This window comes from Phascolarctos cinereus, unplaced genomic scaffold (assembly GCF_003287225.1).
Source record: "Phascolarctos cinereus isolate Bilbo 61053 unplaced genomic scaffold, phaCin_HiC Scaffold_3;HRSCAF=262, whole genome shotgun sequence".
Taxonomy (NCBI): domain Eukaryota; kingdom Metazoa; phylum Chordata; class Mammalia; order Diprotodontia; family Phascolarctidae; genus Phascolarctos; species Phascolarctos cinereus.
In genome coordinates, this window is record NW_027555736.1 from 27,871,234 (window position 1) to 27,897,555 (window position 26,322).

The 26,322-nt window shown below is 39.8% G+C and overlaps 1 protein-coding gene across 3 annotated transcripts in view; it reads right to left on the reverse strand.

The window, feature by feature from the left end:
* The window catches only part of CTNNA3 (catenin alpha 3), a 1,889,266-nt gene that overhangs the window by 209,996 nt on the left and 1,652,948 nt on the right, over positions 1–26,322 (reverse strand). For all 3 annotated transcript variants that reach the window (XM_020998213.2, XM_078150742.1, XM_020998214.2), the window contains exon 14: positions 23,538–23,630. In XM_020998213.2, coding sequence (XP_020853872.1) covers positions 23,538–23,630 — 93 coding nt within the window. The remainder of the gene's footprint in view (positions 1–23,537; positions 23,631–26,322) is intronic.

Sequence of the window (26,322 nt, forward strand, 5' to 3'; positions counted from 1 at the left end):
CTGCAATCTGGCTTCCAACCTCATCACTCAACTGAAAATAATTTCTCTAAAGTTACCAGTTATCTCTTAATGGAACTTTTCTCAATCCTCATCGTTCTGACCTTCTTCCATCATTTGACACTGCTGACCATCCTCATGACAATGGTCTTTCTTGGTTCTCCTCTTACCTCTCTGACCATTCCCTCTCAGTTTCTTCTGTTGCATCTTCTTCCATACCATTATCATTGACTATAGATGTAGTCAAGCACTGTGTCCTAATCCCTTGTCTTTTTTCTCTTTATACTTTCTCTTACTTGTGATCTTATCAGCTTTCATGGATTTAAATATAATTTCTTTGTAAATAATACTCAGTTCTAGACAGCCAGCCATAGATTCTCCTAACCTCCTGTCCCACAAACTGCCTACTAAACAATTCAAATGTATTGTTCATTAGGCATCTCAAACAATATGTTGAAAATAGAAATCATCTTTTTTCCCCCAAATATACTTCTCTTCCAAACTTGCATATTACACACAAGGGTGTCATCATCCTTTCATGAAGGTTCACAATCTCACTGTCAAATGCTACATTCATTTATCCCACATATACAATCAATTGCCACATTTTATCATTTTTATTTCCATAAAATATCTTGTTTTCATCCCTTTTTCCTCCTCTAAGCAGCCACATTAATTCAGGCCCTTAACATTTCTAGCACTTGAATTATTGTAAGGTTATGCACTGGATAGAGCACTGATTCCAGTGCTGCCTGGGAATAGGGAAGACCTGAATTCAAATATGGCCACTGACACTTAGTAGTTGTGTGACTGTGGGCAAGTCATTTAACTTCAGTTTGTCTTAGGTCACTCCTATGTTAAATAAGAATAATAATGACACCTACCTCACAGGGTTGTCATGAGGATTAAGTAATATAATAATTGTAAAGCACTTAGAACAGTTCCTGGCACATAATAAGTACCATATAAATTTTTGTTATTAGGTAAAAATTACTCTCCCTGACTTGGAATTTTCTATTTCAATCACTCATTCTCTCATCTACCAATGATTTTCCCTAAAGCACAGCTCTGTGATATTCTCCTACTCAAGGAACTCCAGTGGTTCCATGACATCCCAGGGTTGTGTGTGTGTGTGTGTGTGTGTGTGTGTGTGTATACACACATACCCACCTCTGATTGTCATGTAAAGTTTGTCACAACCCAACTTCTTCTTATCTTTCTAATAATAGTAAACATTTTTCTCTTCCATGTGCAATATGGTTCCAAAATATTACTCTACTTATTATTCTTCACAGGCGATACTCCATTTCTTATCTCTATAACTCTGTATCTTCAGGGAGTATTCCTTGCCTGGAATATGTGTGCTTGGCATATCCTACCTCATCATTATCTTAGAATACTATCCTTCCTTCAAGACACAACTTTAAGACCACCATCTTCATCAGACCTACTTCTTTCTGTATTTACCTCGCCTTCTAAAGTAATCACATATATGTTTATAAACAGAAAATATTTTTATACATATGGCATACATATATTAATATATGCATATGGATACACACACATATACATATATAAATTTATGTGTTTATTTGTATATATCTTGCATTCATTACATATGTGCACATTGCTTCTCCTCTTTGAATGTAAACTCCATGAGGGCAGGCATCTTTTTATTTTATGTCTGATCATACTAACTGTTAATAGCTACTTATTGGTTGACTGAATAAGTTAGAATTTGCAGGAAAAAGAGTGGCCAACATATTTTGGCCAAGTGTATCATTTATCCTACTATATATTTATGGGTTTTATGTGTGTACAGAGTCAATATGACCAAGAAAGCTGTGATAGTGATTCCCATTTTAATTAAGCTGATACCTTTACCTGTGTATAACCTATTTATTATCCTTGATGCATTTTCAATACCATCACCCTGTCTGACCCTGAACTCAGTGTAAAATGACCTTCCCCTCAACACTAAGACATTCATAGCACTGTGTTCATTTCACTCATTACAGCTAACAGAAAGCAAGCAAAGAGTAGATTCTGTTGACTGACAAAACCACTTTCCACTTTTATCCTAATCAGGCTCTTCTCAAAGCATCTAACACTTGAAAATGGATTATTCAGCTTGGTCATCAGATCACAAAATTTTTAACAGATAAGGAAACTGAGACTTAAAAAGGTTAAATTCCCATAATCTTCAGATATCTTCTCCATGGACACTATCCCCTCTCTGTGCCACAATAACATCTAATGCAATTAGCATAATCAGAACCAAATTAAATTCTTCTTCTTCTTCTTCTTCTTGGACAATTGGAATTAAGTGACTTACCTGGGGTCACACAACTAAGAAGTGTCTGAGGCGGAATTTGAACTCTGGTCCTGTACATTAAATAATAAGCATTCATTAATGGCTCTCTGGCTATCTTCCCTCAGACCCTCCTGACTCCAGTGCCAGTGCTCTATCCACTGCACCACCCAGCTGCCCCTTCTAATTATTCTTAACATAGATGAATGGCACAGAATTACTGATATCATCCCTGTCTACTAGGAGAAGACCAGTGACTTCACTTGCTCACTTTAATACACAGACTCATTATATTTCTATTTCTTACACTCTGAAGAGGTGGTCACACCTTTGACTTCATCCTAAATGTTTCTACCTCAAAGCATTTGAACTCTGAATTATTTTTTTCCCCTTAGGCAATTGGGGTTAAGTGACTTGCCCAGAGTCACACAGGTAGTAAATGTCAAGTGTTTGGTCTGAGACTGGATTTGAACTCATGTCCTCCTGACTTCAGGGCCGGTGCTCTATCCACTGCGCCACCTAGCTGCCCCTTGAACTGAATTATTCTCTCTGATAATATATACCCTTTCATCCTGGCTCTCCCATTGGTTTACTCTTTCTACATCTACTCTTCCCACTCTTCTGGATCTCTAGTCTCCCAGTAAAACATTGGTATTGATGGGGTGAGCTCAGAGATCTCCTCCCCCACCTTTACCCCAAAGGGAATCTGGCTCCCAATTGCCTACAGACCCCAGCTCCTTATCTCCCTTTGGAAGCCTTAGCCTTCACCTTTTGGCCTTACTCAGATATCTTCCAGCTCCCTCCATTACAGGCCCCATAAAACACTTAAACTACTCCCCTTATCTCCCTTTGACCAATGCCTTCCTGTTCCCTCCATTAGCTATTCCCACTGTCTATTCAATCTCTCAGACTTCCCCAATTAGAATTCTTACCTAGACCCTTTTCCCAGCCACCTCATCTGGCCACCCAAAGTTACTTTAGAATTTAAGATCCACCCTGGCCCCCATTCAGATGTTGAGAATCTGAAGCCCAAAAGGCTGAGACCTTCTCATGCCCACTTGTCCCCACGGGCATTAGTAGCCTGAGAATCTCTCATGCCCCAAAGGCTGAGCTTTTCTCATGCCCACTCATCCTTACAGGTCTCACCTGGCCTATGCGATTTATCACTAATAATCTTTTCCTCTGGCTGAAAGAAACTTTGAGTTGAATTCATTCAGGTAGGGTCCAGTACTCCAATCTTGGGGTGTCCCCCAGCAGCACCCCAAAAGTCCTAGACCTCTTCAGTACCCAAGTCTATAACCTCTGTTCAGGTCATTAGTTAAAAATATAAGCTTGATGATGATGATGATGATTTTAAAAGGACTGCTCCTGCCTTCTTGTGAGGCAGTGGGTGATGTAGTAAATAGAGAGCCAGCTTTGGAACCAAGAAAACATGGGTTCAATGACCACCTCTGACACAAACTGTTCATATATGTGACTCTGGGCAAGTCACTTAACAATAATTTAAAGTATGAGTTTCAGAGAAGAGGTCAATCTGCTTTGGAGGAGGAATTTTCCTTTCCTGGGAGTTTATTTCACTAATGAAATCACACGTCCAGCTCCTATCCCCCTTTCTGGCCATCTTGAACAATTTCCAATGCTAAAGCCTCTTGCCTAGCTGCTGGCCAAATTCTCTTAAAATCTTAGAATTAAATTCACAATCTTATTTTGGAAACAAAGAATGAAACAGTTGTTTTTTTTTCATTCATCGAAGCAGTTCAGTGAATTTAGGCTAATGCAGGGTAGAAAGGATAAAATTCTAGTTCCAACTTCACGTCAGATCACTGAAAAATCAAATAGCTTCCATCTTCATCAGGCCCAACCATAATGCCTCCTGATATGCATTCTCATGTTCTGTTTCCAAGCACTGCACTCGCCTTTCAGTTGGTTAAACATTAGCAGAAAATACAGCCTTCAAAGCCTTTGTAAATAAAATGGACATTGTAATCCAGTGTAAGTTAATCAAGGAAGTATCATGGGGAGTTGTAGCAAATGCTGAAAGGACTTGATCTTCCCATCAGATTGTCACTAATGCACCCAATGATGTGATTGTGAACAGAAGCCTCAATGTAAAAGAAGGGAAATGTTTGTGCTGTCAGAATACTGTGGAAGAGGGTCCTATTTGCTTTTAAAATACTTAATAAAATAATGCATTAAGTAATTAAGGGATGATTATAAAAAAAGTAAATGTTTCATAATGAGTTCCATTCTCCCCTTTGGCATTACCTTGATCACAGGAAGTACAAAGAGACTCAATTCAGTGGAATACAATCTTTATTAACTTCATAGTGTATGTAGTAGAATCCATGTAGCCTTGGGTAAAAGGAAGCCTGACTCTAAATCAGGAAGACCTGGATTCACGTCCTTATTCTGATCCATATTTCTTTCCAAATAATTCCAGCTTTCATTAAATGGCCAATAACAGGCCCCACCCCCAAGACTCAGTGGTTCATTGGTTAGGTTTGACAGCTTAGAACAGGCCTACACAACCTGCAAACCACCAAAGGATTTCTTCTACATACAAAGGATGTTTTCTTCCACGTTTTTCACAGGGCACCCAAAATTTTTTGGTGTGAGACAAGTGGCCTGAGGGCTGTAAGCAGGTTGTGCAGGCCTGGCATAGAATGAGTGTAAATAGCATTTGTTTTCTGTTCTGGCTTGTGTGGTTTGTCCTTTGTTTTCAAAGAGGATCATGACATCAGGAGGTGACATCATAACGTGCAAGTGAATTAGATTTAAGTGAGGAGGGCTGTGCAAAGTCATCAGCCTCACTCTCTCCTCCAAAGCCATCTGGGTCCAGGGATAACACATAGATCAGGATGGCTGGAGATGGCCCAGAATGCAGTGGGAGATCCTGGCCTTTTAAGCTCCAGTGCCTCACACATAGAAGGTGCTAACTGACTTCCCTTATGGCACCCATTTGACTTTTACTCCTCTGTCACTCCCAGATGCCCATGAAATTTGAACAGTTCCAATCTGGCCTCCTCACATCTCACTCTCAAGAATAAACTTTCCCCCTAATATGGGGATTCTGCCACCAGCTCAGGTGGGTCCAACACCTCTGTGGTTTTGCTAATGGTCCATTGTCATCTTTGCAAACAGTTGGGCATTGGGTCACCAAAGGGGAAAAATGATATTTTATTATCTCACCCAATGGTCAGCAGTCTCACCAGCATCTAAGCTCTAACAGCATCTCCACTGAAAGTCCCAAGGCCTTAAGATCTGATTAGTTTTGTTGATTAGTAATTTAACTTTGTTAAGCACCATTTCAAATCAAAATCCAACATTTACTAATCACCTGCCTCTTACCCCTACAAAAACCTGTAAACAGAAAGACAAAAAGATCCCCCCTCCAACCTCAATTCCTGCCTTCCAGACACTTACAATCCATTAGGAAGAGGGAGACTGCCCCTCTCAGACTGATATCTTTGGGGTGGTAAATTGGAACATCTTTTATCTCAATTCTTAGCTAGCCCTTAGTCATGGAATGGGAGTGGCCTTAGACAAATAGACCTGGGAAAGATCCTAATTTAGAAAGGCCAAGGTCCCCACCCCTACCAGTGCATCCTGGGTTATCATCAATCATAACCTTTATCTGGCCACTGGATTTCCAGGAGCAAAGTTGATGACTTTGCACAGCTCTGCCTCACTCAAATCCAATTCATCTGCAAGTCAAGACATTACACTCATGAGATCGTTGGTCCTCTTTCAGACAGAAGGAAGAAGAACAACAATATTTCCTTGACTCTGTTTAAGGAGCCTCTCAGGCCTCTAGGCAATTGCATATGACTAGCTTTGCCAAAAAGATGCCTACCCACACTGTGGGGAGGTTCCCAGATGTAGGAGTTCCCTTTACCAATGAAATCACTGCTACAAGCCCTCTCCACTAGCAACTGTTGGGTTCTGGGCATACAAAGGAAAAGAAAAAGAGTTTTTGCCCTCAGTAAGCTTACTTTTGACTGGGGAGAGGCTATAGAATACAATAGATGTACTAGTTAAATATACATGAAGTATACACAGTGCAATTCAAAGTAATTTCAGGAAAGAATGCGCTTAGAACTGATAGAATCAGGAAGGTCTCCTGAGATATGCATCGAAAGAAGTTTGACACACAGTGAAAGTGTAAATGATGTTATTTTCATTTTAGGAAGTGGAGTATTCAGATGCTATGGCATTTGGTGTGTATATATTAAGCATTAATGTTAATTCATCTTCTAATGTGCCTCTCAGAACAATAACGTTTCCTTGTTTATCTCTCTTAATCAAGTGTGTTTTTTGCCATTGCCTTGTCTGAGATCCTGATTGCTACTCTTGCCTTTTTTTGAGTTCAAATGAAGCATAAGAAATTTGGCTCTAGCCCTTTATTTTTAACTCAGTGTGAGTTTTTATGTTTCACGTGGATTCCTGCTAAACAACATGTTGTTAGGTTCTAATGAATTTTGCTTGTTTCTTCTGTTTTACAGCTGAGTTGAGGAAGTGGTGCCTTCTAGGTATGGGGGAAAATGGAGGTTATGCTAATAGACATAGATAATGGAATACTGTATCCGACGAACCAGCTGGCTACCTTAACTAGACCAAGGAATGGATAACGAGGAGATATACTATTAATGAATATGAATTGTGGTACAAGCTTGCAGTATAAGCTTGTGCAAGTCTTCCCTGTTGGAATTAACAGTACTCAGTCCTTTTCGATAGAGTCTTAGGTGTTGTGCTAATGGCAACCTAGAATACTTGCTCTTGAAGTTGATGGAAGAAGCCAGAAGGAATTGAATAAGTCAAAGGAGCTAGGCTAGAGACAGGCTTGAGGAGAGAATGCCGACTTATTTTTCCCCTGGGGAAACAAATAGCTAAGTTTGTGTTGTTCAAGGCTAAAATTCTAGGCAGGTAGTAATGAGGTGCTAATGGTGGACCCCTAAAAGGCCCTGGAGTTGAATTCATTTGAGGCAAGACCTGTATCGTTTGCCCTTGAATTCAGGTTCCCAGTACCCCTAGACCTCAACAGGAAGAAAGGGCAATATTCAGCCTAAAAACTTTTATAGGCCCATTTGTCAAAAACAGAGATCATAATATCCTATCTCATAATACAGATCCAGCAACATCACCAGTGGATTTGAAATCAGGAACCTCTCTGGAATCTCACTTGCATGACATCCCTAACTGAATGACACTGGAAAAAAATCACTTGACTTGTCTGAGCTTCAATTTCCTCATTGTAAAATGAAGATAATAACAACTGTCATTACCTTCATAAGGCTGTTGTGAGGCTCAAATAAGCTAAGAGTTGCAAAAACAAAACAGAAATAACAATAAAACAACAACAAAAACCAAAGGTTTGTACTCTGTAAATGCTATAGGAGAGTCTATTCTGTATTACAAATACTAGAATGGTCTCAGAATCAGGAAGACCTGTGTTCAAGGGTTGCTTCTGATTCATATTGGCTGTGTGACTGTGGGAAAATCGCTTAACCTCTCAGTTCCTCAGGGAGTTACCTAAATCTGTAAGTTCCATAGCATGTCCTGATCTACATTGGTAGGTTTTGGTTTCTATGCTAGTATATCCTGAGGGCTGGTCCAAAAATATTATATAAATTATTTTAGTAGACTTATTTTTGAAATAAGTGAAAAATCCCTCTGCTGATTCAGTTAGGAAACTCATTTTTACATGACAGCTGGAGAGACTTGAAGAGGATGTCTCTTGCTCGTATTCTCATAGCTTCTATGGGTCCAGAGCAATACTCCAATCCAGGTCTTCCTTACTCTAAGACCTCATTTCTTACCTGCCTTAATCATTGACTGGGCATTGACTCAGTCAAACTGAGACTTGGAAAAGAAGTTTTCTTTAAAAGGCCATCTGCATCCTGGGCCATCTTCAGCCTTTCTGATCTATATCTGGCTACTGGACCCAGATGGCTTCAGAGGAGGAAGTAAGGCTGGTGACTTTGTACAGCCCTCCCTCACTTGAATCAAATTCACCTGCAAATCAGTCTTGGTCCTCTTTTAGAACAAAGGGCAAACAACACTAAGACCAGTCCTGTATCTAAACCATCAATCATTCAATCAGATAGCTTTTGCTAAATACTTACAGTGTGCCAAGCCCTGCTTAGCTCCTGGGATACAAAAAAGGGCAAAACCAGTTACTGCTCTCAAGGAACTGACATTATAACGAGGGAGAGAAAATTTATATCAATCCATAAACACAAGAAAAGTAAGTAGATGGAAAGTAACTCTAAAAATACCAAAATGTTTAGTATGAAAATTTTTATTATAGTAAAACAGGCTAGATTAAGCTTGACAGGATCTCAAGAATAGCTAAGAGAAGAGGTTATGTTGAAGGGCCATCTTTTCCTTTTCTCTCTTGAGCACACTGTTCTTCATTTTTCACCAATAACATTTTGAGAATATTACAAAATGAGGGGATGGGGAAAGAGGAAACCCAGAGCTGTAAGGAAAGAAGGCTTCTATGGCAATGAGCTTTACTTCACCAGGGTGATTCAATTTGAGAAAGCATTTGCTAGTCACATAACCCCACAGGAAATGCTGTGGGACATAGTAGCAGAAGTCTAACACATCCTTAGGAGAGCTGACAATCTCACTGGGGAGGGAAGAGTAGTCACATCTGCAAAAGAGTGAAACTGTAGTAGTTGCCTGTCTATGCTTGCTGTTAATGGAATGGTTGGAGAAATGGGGCTTCAGCTAGTTCTGACCCATGGCTGAGACTGGTCCAGGTGCTCAGAGGGCATTCTAAACAATGAGGGAATAGTATGGAAAAGGCTCAAAATCAGAAAGTGCAAAATTAGAAAGGCTGGCGCAGGGAGATGACTCAGAAAAGGGCATCTAGGGCATGGGGCCATCTCCATGGAGCATAAGAAATTTGGCTCTAGCCCTTTACTTTCTCTCAGTGTGAGTTTTTATGTTTCACGTGGAGTCCTGCTAAACAAAATGTTGTTGGGTTATAATGTTGGGTTATAATTTTCTAACGAATTTTGCTAGCTTCTTTTGTTTTATAGGTGAGTTGAGGAAAGTGTGCCTTCTAGGTCTGGGGGAAAATGGGAGTTATATTAGTAGAGATAGGTAATGGAATACTGGACACAATGAACTAGCTGACTCATGGGAGATGAGTCAGGAAAGGGCAGTACATGCCCTTGTAGAGATATTTCAACTTACTTATGAAAAGTTATTTGTCATTAAGTGTCTATGAATATACTTTGCACACTGTATGTTATTTGGAAAGAGAAAATAATATTGTTTTGACAATGACAAAAATAAAGGACAGTGAAGTTGAGCTTGGCGTGCATATCTATGGAAACAGGGCACAAGAAGTCATTATGTCAACTTATTCTATTTTAACCCATTCTCTGATCTAGCCAAGCAACCTGCTTGCAGTTTCCTGAAGCAGGACTGAATCTTTCTCCTCTGTGTTTTTGCTTTGGCTGTCACAGTAAGGCTGGAATGAATTCCCTTCTCACTCTGCCTCATAATCCTTCCACTCAGGGCTGTCTACTATAGGAAGTCTCTTTTAGTGATCTCTCTCTCTCAATCTCTCTCTCAATCTCTCTCTCTCTCTCTCTCTCTCTCTCTCTCTCTCTCTCTCTCTCTTTCTCTCTCTCTCTCTCTTTTGTTTTCCTCTTCACTCTCCCCTCTCTCCCTCCATCTCTCTCCCCCTTTCTCTCACTTTGTCTCCCCAGCCCTAGGCAGGTAAAGAAGGGAAAGTCAGGTCTAAGAGATCGTAAGTGGATAGATAACTGATGGAGTAGACATTAACTACCAAAATGGCCCTATGTTTTCATTGTCAATGTTGTGGTTTTAATTTGTACTTGGAAGATAAGAAGTGGATATTTATTAAATTTTTATTGTGCTCCAGGCACCATATTACCCTCTGGGGATCAAGGTTTATAGGTCAAGATCTGGAAGGTCATTTATTTTAACAGCTCCTTTTAGAGCTTAAAGGACACACAGACCACAATTGGCACAGCCAGATCCTTTAACCCCAAATCTCATGATCTTTCCATTAACTGTACATGGATAGAAATACAAAATGGAAAAATAGTCCTTGATCTCAAGGAACTTACATTCTATGAGTCAACAGAAACTCTGCATGAGATAAGAGTTACTGTTTAAAAATAAATATAAAATTAAATGGATAATGTCATGTCCACTGAATTCAGGTTTTCCTATATTGTGTGGATCTTTTAAAAATGATTTGCAATTATCTGGATCAGAGGTATCAAACAGGCTGTCTGAAGGTAGCCCATAGGGCTCCAAGTGCCCAACCAGATTAAAATGTAATTGCAAAATATTTAACAAAATAAATAAAAATACAATAGAACATAGGCAGTGCTAATAGGGGGTTTTCTGAGTCAATATGTGGCCCAGACAGACCCTTATGTTGCAGTTTAATTGCCCTATTTCTATGTGAGTTTGATACCACTGGTCTGGGGGCAGCTAAGTGTCACAGCAAATAGAGGGCTGTGCTTGGAGTCAGAAAGACTCATTATCTTCATGAGTTCAAATCCGGCCTTGGACACTTACTGGCTGACCCTGAGCAAATCACTTCACCCTGTTTGCCTTAGTTTTATCTTTTGTAAAATAATGTGGAGAAGTGAATGACAAAGCACTCCATTCTCTTTGCCAAGAAAACCTCAAATGGGATCATAAAGACTCAAACACCATTAAAATAACTGAACTTCAACAACAAAAACCACTGCTCTAGATTGTAGGTCTAGGGCATGAGGTCATAGGATTTAGAAGAGGAAAGTACTTTGGGGATCACATAATACATTTTATAGAGAGGAAAACGGAGACCCAAGGAGTTTAAATGAATTATCCAAATTCACACAAATGGCAAGTGTCAAAGCCAGGATCTAAAGCAACATAGCACTACAAATCCAGGACTCTTTCTATGAAAAAGACCTTGAACAAAAGGGCCTTTAGTCCTTGCCCTCATTTTATAGAGGAAATTGGGAACCATGGTTGGCTTGCCCCAACTTCCCCAAGCTTCCAGGATCATAGGGCAGGATAAGCAGACAGGGAACTCAAATTCAGTTCCTCTTCTCCCAATTAATGCTCATTTTACTATGCCAGGCTAACTGATTCTTAAACCCTTGAAAAGGTAATGAGTAGTTCCTTGATTTTCAGCAAGGGTCTAATTTTAGATAACCTTCTCCTTCAAACCAGAGTCCTCATCGCAGCAGACCTGAGCAAGCAAGCTAAGAAAACAACTTCCCTAACACCAGTGGGATGCTGAGACATGGGCATCCTGCCCCTTGCCCATTTCCTTCCCCTTCCCTTTCCCCTGCCCCATGCTTCTGCTTCTGCTGTTTGCTTGTGAGAAGGATCATCCCAAGTTCTTTCAGATCAGATACACTCCAGTTCACTTACTCCTGTCAATGTTTCGAGGTTATATCCAGTAACCAAGCAACTGTTCTGATTTCTGCCCTAATTTCCTTCTATTTCTAGGGCTGACACCACCCTCCAAGGTTGCAGGGTTTTCTTTAAGGCACAGCAGGTTTGCAGACAGCATGCTATTCGGTGAATATTATGCTAAAAGAATAACAAAGCCTCCTCATCAAGCAGATCCTAAGTACATACTGCAGAAGCAGCGATGTTTAGCTGAGCTATTACAATAAACATGATCAATAATTTATTTCAAACAGTAAAACAAGCTTGTGATAATGAGAATGATAAATAAAGTGGGAACTATTCAGCATTTATTCACCAAACGTCTGGTTTCAAATCTGGTACCCACTATCTTCTGTTTCTTATTCCAATTAGAGGTCATGACCTCTGACTTAACCCAATGGTGAGAAGTAGCAGGACAGATCAGACAGGTGTCTGGCCTTGGAGGCAGAAAGAAATGGGTTCACTCTCTGCCTCTGACATGTACTGGTTATGTGATTATGCAAAAGACATTTTCTCAGTAACTGAAGGTACTGAAAATAAAGAAAAGCAAATGTATGACACCCTAATCTTTGACACATCAGAAACAGATATGGTTTTACCTAAAAAAATTACATTAAAAGGGCTGCCTTTCAGCTGCTTGGCTGTTGCACCCTAAGGATCATGGGCCCTTCTCTCTGACTAGCAGCTACAATTTCCTATAGGTGGTGTCACCCTCCTTTAATTAGAATGGTGAGCTCGTAGAAAAGAGAGATTATATTGATTTTCTACATTGATCCCCAGTGTTTGGTACAGCGTTTCACACATAATAAGCATTTAATAAATTATTTTTCATCAATTTATTTTACTTCTCCATGCATCAGGTAAATAATTATAAATTATATGTGTAGGCCACACCAAAGGGGGTGCCATTTCCTCATTTTCTTTTTCCCTTTGTCTGTGCCCCCATCAGTCCCAACTGCAATGGCCAAAATGTTAAGACTGGCCACCCAGATGCTCTCGTTCCTTGCCTTCCATACATTTCATAAAGCACTAATTAGAACCCTCTCAGGTTTTTGGACTCCTCATATGGTTGGGATGAAATAGAAGTCATCAACTCTATTTCTCATGTAAAGTGATATGGAGGAATACCAGCTCTTCCCATCTCCTGTGATAATACCTCCCATGATCTTACAGGCCTTTCCATCTACTCCTCAAGAACCCCAATAATTTTTTGTGGCCTACTGAAATAGTTTAAGGACCTCTGGGCCTGTTGATATGACCATTGGCTAAAACCTTAGTACTTTTAGGTTTAGACATCAGCCCTGCAACTGAATTCTCTTTCTTATATGTTGTCTTACTCAAAGAGTGTGAGAACCTTGACCAGAGGGACTAACTTTTTTATTTGTATCCTGAGTGCTTAGAACAGTGCTAAGATAGTAAGTCCTTAATAAAATCATTTTTATTCATTCATTTGTTCAATCATTCATCTTCTTCAATGGACTGAGTTTCTGCAATAGAAGTTCTCCCTTGATCCATGAAATCAGAGTTCTGGTTACCCAACACCCTCAAGAAACAAATAAAATAAGGAGAAAGAGGAGGAGGAAGAGGAAGAGAAGCAGAAGAAGGAGAAGAAGAAAGATGAGGAAGAGGAGGAGGAGGAGAAAGAGAAGAAAGAGAAGGAGAAGGAAAAGAAGGAGAAGGCGAAGGAGAAAGAGGAGAAAGAGAAGAAGAAGAAGAAGACAAGGAGAAGAAGAAGAAGAAGGAGAAGGAAGGAGAAAGAGGAGAAAGAGAAGAAGAAGAAGACAAGGAGAAGAAGAAGAAGAAGGAGAAGGAAAAGAAGAAGAAGAAGACGACACATAATGATGACAACAGCAATCCTCAGCAGTGTAATTCCCGTGATGGATTTATGTGAGGATTTGAAAGAGAAATGCTTGAGGCATCCACAGATGGACAGCCTTGCTCATGGTTGGTAAAAGTACCCTTAATGATGATGGCAAAGGTCCTTTGGAGTTTTAATGTAATAATACAGTCTAATAAAATATATAAGTAAGGAAAGTTAGCTCTCTTTCTGCCCCTGACCTTAGAGGTTCAGATTTGTGACTTTATTGATTTTAGGAATTTATCATGTGAAACCTCACTTCAACAATGCAGATGACAAAATATGTGATCTTGAGAGTTTTGTGAGGCAATGGCAGACTAACTTTCTTGCCCAATCTGTATCAGACTTGAACCCACTTTTTCCTGACTTCATATCTGGTCCACTCTGGACTTCAGCACATTGTCTCTTTCGCTTGACATACCATAGATAAAACTTAAACTAAGGGATCCAGAACACATCTTAATTTTGATAGTTTTTTGGCTTTTAAATTGAGCAGCTGTAGTTAAAAGGAACAAGTGATGGTTCTTTTCTCTGATCCTGAGGAAGAAGTCACAGGTAATTTTAAAACATTCACCCACATGGTATTCTCCAAAATGACTGTTCTTGTTATCTGAATGAGAGTGAGATTCTCACCTCCCCCACCCTTGCCGCAAAACACTGGGACTATTTTTTTTTAAGTACAGAAACACAGATTGTCAGGGTTAAATGCCACCTCAGAGAAGATCAAGTCTAAACTGTCAATGAGTAAAAGCCATTTGTATAACATTTCCAATGAGTCATCAGATAGCTTGCCCAAGATGACCTCCAGTGTCCGGAAACTCACTACTGTCAAAGAAACCCATTCCTTTACATGGACAGATATAAATGTAATAATAACAATAATAATAGCAATAATGATGATGATGATGATGATGATGATAACAACAACAACAATAATAATAGTAATGATGATGATGATAACAACAACAACAACAATAATAATAATAATAATAAATCTGTTAATATTTATATAAAGCTTACTATGTGCTAGGCACTGTGCCAAGCACTTTAAAATTATTGTATTATTTGATCCTCACAACAACCCCGGAAGGTAGATAATATCATTGTAATATTATATTATTACAGACAAGGAAACTGAGGCAAACAAGAGTTAAGTGGCTTGCCCAGAGTCACATAGGTAGTCTGGGTTAGGAAGTGTTCTGTTATAGTGAACCTAAATCTACCACTTTATAACTTTTCTCCATTTCTTAGGAGAAGCCTGAATTTAAGTTTTGCGTGTCATACTTAACTGTATGTTCACACATATCTGTATGTCCGTGATTATGTCATTTAACTTTCATGAGCTTCAATTCTCTTATCTCTAAAATGAGTGGAGGGGTAGCTAGGTGGCGCAGTGGATAGAGCACTGGCCCTGAAGTCAGGAGGACCTGAGTTCAAATCTGGACTCAGACCAAACGCTTAATACTTACTAGCTGTGTGACTCTGGGCAAGTCACTTAACCCCAATTGCCTAAAAGGCAAAAATAATAAATACATAAACAAACAAACAAATAAATAAATAAATAGATAGATAAATGTATAAATAAATAAATAAATGAATAAAATGAGTGGATTGGACTAGAATGTGCCTAAGGTCCCTTCTAGATTTAAACCTGGCATAATCTATGACAAAGACAATGGCAAGAAGTAGCATGACCACCATGGCTCATTTTATGTAAAGATTCTCCCTTGATCTTCTTGGAATTTGAATTGTGTTTCATTTTATCAAAGAGCCTAACACAACTGCAGCTGAAATTAAAAGATAAACATTCCCTTTTAACACAGTGTTTTTAGAGGCTATAACAATTACTAATAAAGGTATAAAAGCTTCCTATTGGTAGTCTTAGGTGTAAAATTGTCCTTAAATAAGAACTTATTCTCTATGTCACTTTCAAATGATATCATAGAGACTGTCTTTCTCTGTCCTCCTATGCCCCCATCCCTGATGGAAGAATGGAAAAATTAAGTGAGTGACTCAGTTGTGCATTCCCTTTCAATAAAGTCTCAGCTTCAAGTGATAGGGGATGACAGATTTAGGGCTGGACAGTACTTTAGAGGATCTCCTCCTTTTACAGATGAGGAAAGTCTAAGAAAGGCTATATAACATGCCCAAGGTCACACAACTTCTAAGCTCTGAGGGAGGATTTGAAGTCACATCTTCATAATTCCAAGCACAGATATGTTTGTGTATAATATATGATCATTAGATAGATCCACCATGTCTGTCCAAATTATTTTAGTGATTTAAATAATTGCAAGTTTGCACTGCAGAACCGCCATTGTTTTATAAGAAATGTGTTATTCACCTTGGTTGTTGTCTCACTCAATACCTATGGACTCTCAATCATTTTATGTTAGTTAAACCTTCCCAGTGCTCTGAGACATTTGTTACTGAGGACAGAGATAAGTGATGAAGTAGAAGAAATGCCACAGGGAGCAGAACTATTAAAAACAAAAGATGATAAATAACTGCCACTACATGGCTGGAAATTGCCCCTAGACCACAGCCCACTATATCACTGTAAAACAGAAGCATAACTAGGGAAGGGTGAATGGAGCTTTGTTTCAGGGCTGAAAAAATGAAAGGACACTAATAGCATTTATACTCCTTCAAGAGGTAGGAAAACAAACCACATATGTGTTTGTGTGTGTGTGTGTGTGTTTATGTATATACATATTTTTTTATCTTTTGTTGTTTATATATACATATATACATATTTACACATATATACATATTTATGTATGTGTGTATGTATGTATGGGTATATACATACAAACAACAACAACAACAAAAAAAGAATTAACATAAGTAGATATCAGTAAGGATTTTTGCCACCAGAGCTACTAGCCAGATTTCAGATATTCTCATTCCTGCCCCAACTTTGCCTTATTTCTTCCCCTGGTAAACAAAATACTTTCTATAAAATGAAAGGGTTGTATTATATGATCCCCAATATACCTTCCTCTTCTACATCCTATGACCTTATACGCTAGATATATCATCTAGAGCAGCGGTTTGTTTGTTTGTTTGTTTGTGTTTATTTAGTCAGTTTTAGTCCTGTCTGACTCTTCATGATCCCATCCGGGGTTTTCTTGGTAGATCCTGGAGTGGTTTTTCCATTTCCTTCTTCAGTTCATTTTACAGATGAGAAAATTGAGGCAAACAGGGTTAAGTGACTTGCCCAGGTTCACCCAGCTAGTAAGTAAATGTCTGAGGCCAGATTTGAACTCAGGAGGAAGTGTGTTCCTGATACCATGTCTCCATGGCTCTTTACACTATGGCACCACCTAGCAGTCCTGGCATCTACCTGCATTTTGTAGATGACATTAAAACACGGAGAGGTTTCATAATTTGGCTGTGGCCACAAAGCTAGTAACAACAAAGCTGGTGTGTCAGCTCAGGTCTTGCAACTAGTTACACCCTCTTTCCACTGTTCTACATTACTCCATCTCCCCACCATGTGAGCAATGTAGTGTCTCAGGGTCTCTTCCTCCATAGAACTTATGTCCCAAAGTGCTAAGTTCTCTCCATGAGTTTCCTCCCCCCCCCAACACTCCAAAAAGTACATTTCTCTGAAACAGCTAATTGGACAGCACTTTGAGTGCTGCTTACCCAAGAGATCCTAAATGTTAGTTAAAGTTCTGCCGCAAAACCTTAGATAACACCTTCAGCTTAGAAACTGCCAGAGCAGGTGTAAATGCAGCAAATAGATGTTCTGCAGCCTACAAGATGCTTTGATAAGACTGTCCAAAGTCAGCTCATCAAATTTCATTCTTTAGTCTTTTAAATATTTCACCACATGATGAAGCTTGGGGGTTATATTGCCAAGTGTACTAAGGACCATAAATATAACCCCAAGTCCCACCTTTTGCTCCCCGCAAAATAACTAAATAAATAAGCACCTGGGGGTGGAGAAATGGCTAGAAGGGTGGAAGATTGCTGCTGAGAATTTCTTTCTCTTCAACAAAATGCCTCCCACCCATCGATCTAGAAGTCCTGGCTTGCCATGTACCCTCCCTGCCTAGCTCACTCCATGTCACAGGATTGTTGTGAGCACAACACCTTTTGACTTCTAGGGAAGCATCAGGAAAGTTTACCCTTAGCAAATATCATTTCCAATTTCCAATGCCATTTATCTTCCTAGAAGGCTAGTCCAGCAGTGAATCATTCCCCAGGTCTGTTCTCTCACCAATGAGTCCTATTAGATTTGTCTGACAAAGGCAGCTAACTGCCAGCTACAGGAGGACTCCAGACACTTTGTCACTTGCATGAGAGTCTGCAGGGCTCATTTAGGTGCCCTGAATTATCAGTGGGAGATGAAAGTGGATAAAGAAGATGCAACTGCCCAGGAAAAAAAATAAAGCATTCTAATTTCTACAAAATAATAAAATCTTTCATTTGTCCCAATTTCTAACACACCAAAGACAATGATGAAAAATTTTCCCTTTTTGTTTTGCTTGCTTGTTCTTTAAATCAGAAATAAATCTGGATCTTTTTTTTTCTTCCTGCATTATATTGAATTAATATTTGGAAATATAGTTTTATCCCTTCCACATCACAGGGGTTAGGGCATGGTGCCCCCACAATCTGGAAAATCTATGTAAAAAATTTTGGCCCTCCCTCTGTAGAGAAGTCTGACTTTTGTTTTCTTTTTCTTTTATGGGATGTTTGCAGTGTCTTATTATAAAATTTGGGTTATGTCCTTGGTCATAGGCTCTGTGTTGTCTGCTGGCCTTCCATGTCATCTAGGGCTTCTGCAAAACTTCCCCAAAATTCCCATTTAATTTCTTATGCTGACTCACTATATATTGAAACCATGATGGGGAAAATCAGCATGTGGAAGGGATAACTGTATTTTTAATTCGACAATTTTATATCAGTCACCTCCAAGTTTGGTTTAGGCATTATTAATAACCATGAATTAAGTATTTGTTGTTGTTTTTTTTTTGGATTGTGTGAATTCATCTAGGGAGGGCAATACATGAAATAAGAAAGTTGGATTAGACGATACCTAAATACCTTCTAGGCCTTGCTCATTCAATCTCCTTGAAAGAGCCCCCAACTTCCCTATAAGTGCTCAATAGACCCAAAGCATTAACTATAGGAAAGGTATTACTTGTACAATAACAATGCAAAAAGTGCCTGCAGTCAAGAACATAAAAACGAAGGAAGAAAAAAAAAGGGGGGCTTTGCAATACCTATGAGGATCTATCAGCGGTGGGGAACCCATTCCTGTAAAATTTGCATTCAGTCAAAAGGCTGTACTTAAAGATCTAGAAGGCCCCACGTGGCCTCAAGACAGGAAGTTCCCCACCCTTGAGCCTAGGCAATTTATCCTACTGTGAGTTTAGGGAGGCTTGGCAGTGAACCACCCCCACTAACCCACCTGGACATATATAAATTCCCAAGTATTAGTGTAGGGTAACTTCCCTTTCTATTACCTATTTACCTCATCTGTCTTTGGCTTCCTGATTTGCTATAGTTTTTTCTCCCAAATTCAGCACCATGATGCTTGGCTCCTGCTTCAGTATTCCAATCTCTAATCAGGTGATTCCTTCTGAAGGTGACCTGCTTGCAGCAAACTTCAATGCAGGGATCCCTCCAGCCCTAAATGTGGCTCAGCATCCCTGCCTGGTGTCAGCTCCTTTCTCTTTGGGACTGTACAGATAGAGCAGCTTTTACTGTCCTCCCTCTGGTTCTAGGATAGCTAGGAGATGTAGGTCTGAGAGGGTGTGTCTCCAGCCACAAATACCTTGTTCTCTGAGTGTTCTGAGACTGATTAAATTCCCACAGAGCACAAGCCTGTAGTAACTGGAATGTTCTGAGAACATGTATCTCCAACCACAAATGTCTTATCCTCTGAGTATCCTCCTAGTGTGCATGCCAGTCACAAGTATCTTTTCCTCCTAGTGTTCTAAGACAAGATGTGCTTCCATAGACAGCAGCAGGCAAAAACCAGAAAGTTCTCAGAGTCAGGGTCTCTGACCACAGATATCTTGTCCTCTGAATGTTATTCACTAGGGCTGACTTATCTGTTCTTCCTCCCCAGCCCTTCCTGGAGGTGAGCGGTCCACAGGTGTTACACATTGCCCTTTTTTTTTTTTTGAACGCATCGATGAGTTGTGCTCACTTTTTTCCTCCTCCTTTGCACACCCTTACAAACTCACATGCAAGACCCTTAGGGACAGGTTGAGAGGTGGGAGACGGGGAAGGGAAGAGGATGAGCAGTGAGCAGACCTGGACCTGCTGCCCTCAGTCCCAGCTCCTTATTCCTCCTCCCCTTTTCCCTCCATCTCTATTTTTTTAATCTTATATTGGGTGCAGAGAGCATCATAACAGAAGTAGAATCAGAATCTTACTGTTTAGATTAAATAAAAAAATCCAACACATATCACATTTTAAGATTTACCCTTTATGTGCATTGTTCCATTTATGTAAAGAACCAGAACAACTCTGTGAGGTAGATACTGTTACATTCACTTTCCATGTAAGGAAATCAAGACTCTGAGAGGAAAAATGACTTGCCCAGGGTAGCACATTTACTAACCGTCAGAGGTAGCCTTTAAACCCAGGGCTTTCTGACTCTAAGCTTAGTATCCTATTCACCAGAACCTACTGTCTTTCTCTCTATTTAGTTCATCTCATCTTCATTAATTTAAATAATCACATTTTGGCGAAATGCAAAGGCCTGCGGGTTTAGAAATTGGCTATTTTCCATAGATACCTGGATCTGAAAACGGCAAAGAGAATCTGAATGAACAGCAGGGTTCTTCTCAGAGGATACGCTTATCTGCATTGGCTGCCCAGTATCTGACCAAATAGCTCCTTGATTCAAGGAACCCTAAAACAAAGGCTGCACCTAAGATAATGTGCTTAAGTATTTCCTAGTTTAAAAAAAATATGTTTTAATACCATGAATTCCAGGAGGGGGGCCAAGGATGGAGTCAATGTTACCAAGTAGAGACTTTTTTTTGACCCCTACACCCATACTATCTCTGCATGCATCTCATCAAAAATGATAGTCACCTTCTCTGAAGCTCCTAAGGTTTGTTATAAGTGCTCTACAGACTTTGGCCAAGCCTCACCACAACCCTGGGCAACGTGGAGGTGCTACAGGGCTTTCTTACTAGCCCTCATTACATATGAGGCAGTGGAGCCTCAGAGAGGTAAAGGGAATCCCCACGGTCCCATGCTTAACAACTGGGAGAGATCAGATTGGAACCCAGGTCTCTGCTGACTTCAAGTCCAAGCGAGTCTATATTCCAAGGAGCTTTCGTCAGCAATGTTGTATAGTAAAAACAACAACAAAAAATGAAAAACAAAAACAAAAACAAAAAAAAACCCCTCATACAGATCTATATCTACAGATTTATATCCATATATCTATACACACACACATATTTCAAACTGCATACTTGTCTAATGGTGTTAAGCCTTGGAAAGGTCACTTTACTTCCCTGGGGCTCAGTATTGAGGGCTTTGGGCTAGATGGCCTTTGAGACCTTCTCCAGCTCTAGCTCTCATAACAATTTGTGGAGTTAGAGACCATTACTAGTGCTCTCTATGATAAAATATAAAGTCCTCAGCTTAACATCTGATCGCTTCCACAAGCTGTTCCCTATCTCTCTTTTCATTCATTTCATGGCAATATTAACACATACTTTTTATTCCAACTTACACAATATTTATTACACATTTTACATTCTAACCAAAGTGGCCTGCTTGCTGGTATACAGCATGCCATCTCCCACCTCTGAGTCTTTGCACAGGCTGTCCCCTATGCCTAGAATGCAGTTCTGCCTCACCTTAACCTTTTACAATCCCTAGATGCCTTCAAGGCTTACCCATCCTATCACATAGTACTTTGTAAGTCTGTTGTATTTTTCTATGTGTAAATTTTCACCACCTTACCTCCTCCTAAAACAAAGACCAGAATTGTGAAAGGATATAAAATATTGTAATAAAATGAACATTTCTTGAGGGATTGGACTCCTGCTATTTTTCTTTGTGTACTTAGCATATGGAGAGGCAGATGGACTAGATCTGTGATTTTATTAGTGTTAGGAACTCCTTGTGAGGAAACTCATTCTTCCCCTTCAGCCACTGCTCTGCCCCTTCTAAGAAGTCTGGGATAATGAGAAATTCTGTGACTTGCCCAGGTTCACGCCAACAGTCTGAATTAGAGGCAGTTCTTGAAGCTCAATACTCCTGATTTGAAGGCTAGTTCTAAATCAGTTACTCCAAATCATCTCTCTAGCACATACCAAGCACTGACTGCACAAATGGGTAATGATTTTTTTTTAAATAAGCCAATCAGTTAACAAGGGATTTATTATTTACTGTGTTAAGCACTGAAGTCACAGGTACAAAATCAATACAGTTCCTGATCTTCAAGAGTTCACATTCTAGTTGGTCAAGATAACATATATAAAGAAGTTAAGACCAAGGTAATGAATCTGGTGAGTGGAGTCCTAGGTCAGCTGATTGGTATCCTCTTTCCAAGAATGACGTTCTTGATGGATTACTGTTCCCAAAGCAAGACTGGGAAAATGTATGTGCTTCAATGTGGGGAGAACACGGTTGGTCTTCATAGGGTGAACTAGATATGGGGAAAGCTTAGCAATCAGCTGCTCTGGGCCATAGACTGGAGTGCAGCAGATGGCCATGAAGATGGCCAGAAAATCATTAACGAATGCTTGTTACTTAATGAACGTTAGATCCAGTTCAAATCTGGCCTCAGACACTTGCTAGCCATGTGCCCCTGGGCAAGTCACTTAATCCTGCTTGCCTCAGTTCCTCATCTGTAAAATGAGCTGGAAAAGGAAATGGCAAACCACTCCAGCATCTTTGCCAAGAAGACCCCAAATGGGACCTTGGAAAGAGGGACATGATTGAAAGGACTCAACAAACAATAACAGAAACATAATAGATGATTGGGAATTGCTACTATTGTTCACTTCTATTGTTGTTCTATTATTCTATTCTCTTGTTGTCAGCTCGACAACATATTCTCACTCATAGGGACCAAAATCAGCACCCTGAGAGGCACATAATAAGCATGTAATAAAAAGAAAAACGTAGTCCCAAGCTTAAGGCTGATTAAGGAAACTCAAAAATCCCTTTGCCATTCTGATTTTGTATAGGAAGTTAAGAAGACGGAGAGGTGGAGCTTTCATCGTGAAACATTTTTTTTTCCCCTGTATCATCTAGAAGATGGTTATGATTTCATCCAGCTTAGCTTTCCTGCTCTAAACTAACAAGTGAATGTTTCAGTTCGATATCCTCATCCAAAGAATGACTTATGCAAAACAGTTGCCCTATGAGCTTTAGAGACAAGCACAGAGGAAGGAATGGGCTTTTTTTTTTCAGCCCCCAGCCCTAAAAAAACAGGTCCCTATTTTTACATACCTACTTTCCATAAGAAATGAGATCTAGAACATGGCTTTTCCTAATTCTAAGGATTTGCTTAGCTCAAATGCAAATATCCTGGACTCTCAGGGCTACAAGGAACCTCAGCAGGTGAGAGGATGCAAAATAATTTATAAGATATTCAAGAACAGGGACAGCTAGATGGCACAGTAGATACAGCTCCAACCTTGGAGTCAGGAAGACCTGAGTTAAAATCTACCTCAGACATATGACACTTACTAGCTGTGTGACCTTGGGCAAGTCACTTGACCCCAATTGCCTCACCAAAAGAAAAAAAAAAGAACATTAAAAAAAGATATTCAAGAACACAACACTTTTTTGTTGTTGTTTTGTATTTTCAGAAATGTGTTTCTTTTCCCCCAGTTGCTGCAAGACAGCTGCCATGTCCATCCATGTTTTTATGAGCTTCCTAGCTTCACGATCCCAGCACAACAGAGGCTTTCATCCCTTTTCAAAGACACCTACCCGGTCTGTCTTCCCTTCTGTCTGAACACTGGTGTGACTGCGGACATCGTGATCTTCTTCCAGATCTGAAATATCTTCCAGCTCCTCAGGAGTCTAGAAAGAGAAAAGACCATGATTTATAAATGAATCTTTCCATTAAGCATGGCTTCTAAAGGATTGTCAAACCCCAAAGACTGAAAGGAAGAATAGAAAAGATGGAAATTGGAGTGGGGGGGAGGGCATGTATTCAGTTAACCATGATTCAGGGAACTGATGAAAGGGTCACAAGCAGGACAAATGTAAGAAAAATAGAATCAATTGTTAAAACCAGTATCATAAAATTTTAAGAGATTTGTACAAAACTTTTTCTCGGTATTAATAATATCTTAATGCTAGCCAGAACAAGGATACACCAATGAACTGATGTTCAATGTTTTTTATTACTGCGATTATAACTTTCACTAACACAATTTGCAAATGATAGTCTTTGAGATTTGCCACACCTGAATAACTCATCCACTCTGAGGCCAACCTGGTGATGAACCTATTCCCTAATAGCTAGGTGGGTCCTCAGAGGCCATATGCTCAGTCTGTCTCTATCTCTCCATCCAGAAAGATCTAAGACAGAACTTGCAGGACCTTGTTTTCAGAGGACATAGAATGGCCACTACACCTTGGTGAGGTATTAGAGATGAAAGACACAAAGAGGAAAAAAGAAATGGGGCTATGTATGTAGCATACAGACAAGATCAAAACTAAGAAAAATCAGCAAAATAGGTTTTTTCATGTTGTGAAAAACTAAATATATTTCCCTTCATCCTATCCCACTCCCATTTATTCTATTCTCTCTTTTGACCCTGTTCCTCCCCAGAAGTGTTTGTTTCTGATTACTCCCTCCTCCAATCTGCCTTTCCCTCTATCAGCCCCCCTGCTCTCTTGTCCCCTCCCCGCCCCATTTTTCCTGTAGGTTAATATGGATTAGCAAAATAGGTTCTAAGAGCACATAGTTAAAGAGCAGCCAGCTTTGGCAGTAAAATAATTGCTGAACAAGTCAAATAAGATCAGGGCAGTGAAGTGAAAAGAGCATTGGATTTGGAGACCTGGGTTGAAATCCTGCCTCAACAACTTATGGTTTGTACTTCAGTGTTCTTATTTATAGGATGAGTGGGTTAATGTACATGCTTTTCTCAGTCTCTTCTAGCTCTGGGTCTATAATTCTAAGACTTTATTCAAGTTTTTTTTTCTTTTTTTTCTTTCTATTAGTCCAAATCAGGTCCCTATTTTTACATACCTACTTTCCATAAGAAATGAGTTCTAGAACATGGCTTTTCCTAATTCTAAGGACTTGCTTAGCTCAAATGCAAATATCCTAGACTCTCAGGGCTACAAGGAACCTCAGCAGTCATTGAAGCCAACCCAGACTTGAACAGAAATTTCCCCTATGACATCCTTGTCAAATGATCTTTCATCATCTACTTAAACACTTCCTTCCTTTGAAGAGGAACGCACTATCTCCCAAGATGGTGCATTTCACTTGGGATAATTCTAAGAGATAGGGTTGTTTTCCTTACATTGAACTTAAATTTGTCTCCACACCAGTATAGTTATTTGCTACGCATCTACCCAATTAGAGCATAGCTACTGTATCTCTCCCTGTGAATCCAAAGGATGTAACTTGTAAGAACTCAATAGTCGAAAGTTTTCCATTTGTGCATTATTGAAAGAGTCATTCAACAAATGTTTATTAAGCACATGTTGTGCAGTCATGTCTGCCTCTCTGTGACCACATGGGCAATCCTGTTCATGGGGTTTTCTTGGCAAAGATGTTGGAATGGTTTGCCATTTTGTTCTCCTGCTTAAAGCAAAACCAATTAAAGCAAACAGAGGTTAAGTGACTTGCCCAGGGTCATATAGCTTGTAGGTGTCTGAGGCCATATTTGAACTCAGGTCTTCCTGAGTCCAGGCCCAGAGCTCTACCCACCAAGCCATCTAGCTTCCCCCTATAAGCACACACTATGTGCCTGCCACTGCACTGAGTGCTTTGGATTCAAAGAAAGGCAGTAATATCAAAAATAATAACAATATCTAATTAAAAATTGTCCCCCACTGAGGCAACCTATACCCTAAGGAATGAGGCAAAGTGCCTTTTTTTATAAGACACATAGAAATTTAGTAATATTAGAGTGGAAGGCATTCGCTGCTGTAGGGATACACTTCACATCATAATCCTTTGCTACTAAGCTCTGAGCTACATTCCCAATAAACGCATGAATAGTGGGGACCTACGAGAAATGACTAAAGAGGCTTCCATTGTCCTTAGGTATTATGTCTCCTATGCAGACAAGTAAAATGTACGATAGTTGGTATGGGCTGTGCTCATTAAAACTACTCCAGCTTCCTGGGGGGTCAGCCCAGAATACACAGCCCTCTGCTTGTTTTTTGTCACTGTCTCAAGCCTTTCCCCCGTGACCAACCTTGGGAAGCTGAGTTGTAATCATTGCCAAAATAACAACCCAATTTCTAACCCACTAATGTCCTCTCATATAGTCTCATCTCATGGATCTTTAAACAGTGTTCCCCTTGTACTTGGATTGACTCCCCTGCTGTGGTGGGATCTTTTACATTTATTTAAGCTGCCTCTTATCTGATATTAATTTCCCCATTCCTCTGAGACCTCCAGCATGCTGAGTAATTTTTATCTCTCCTCTGATCTCTCTGTAGTCCTTCTTTGCTGAAACTGTCAGCTGATAGGATCACAGTGCTATTTACTTTCTCTTCACAGGAATTAATGGGATCAGTTCTCCAC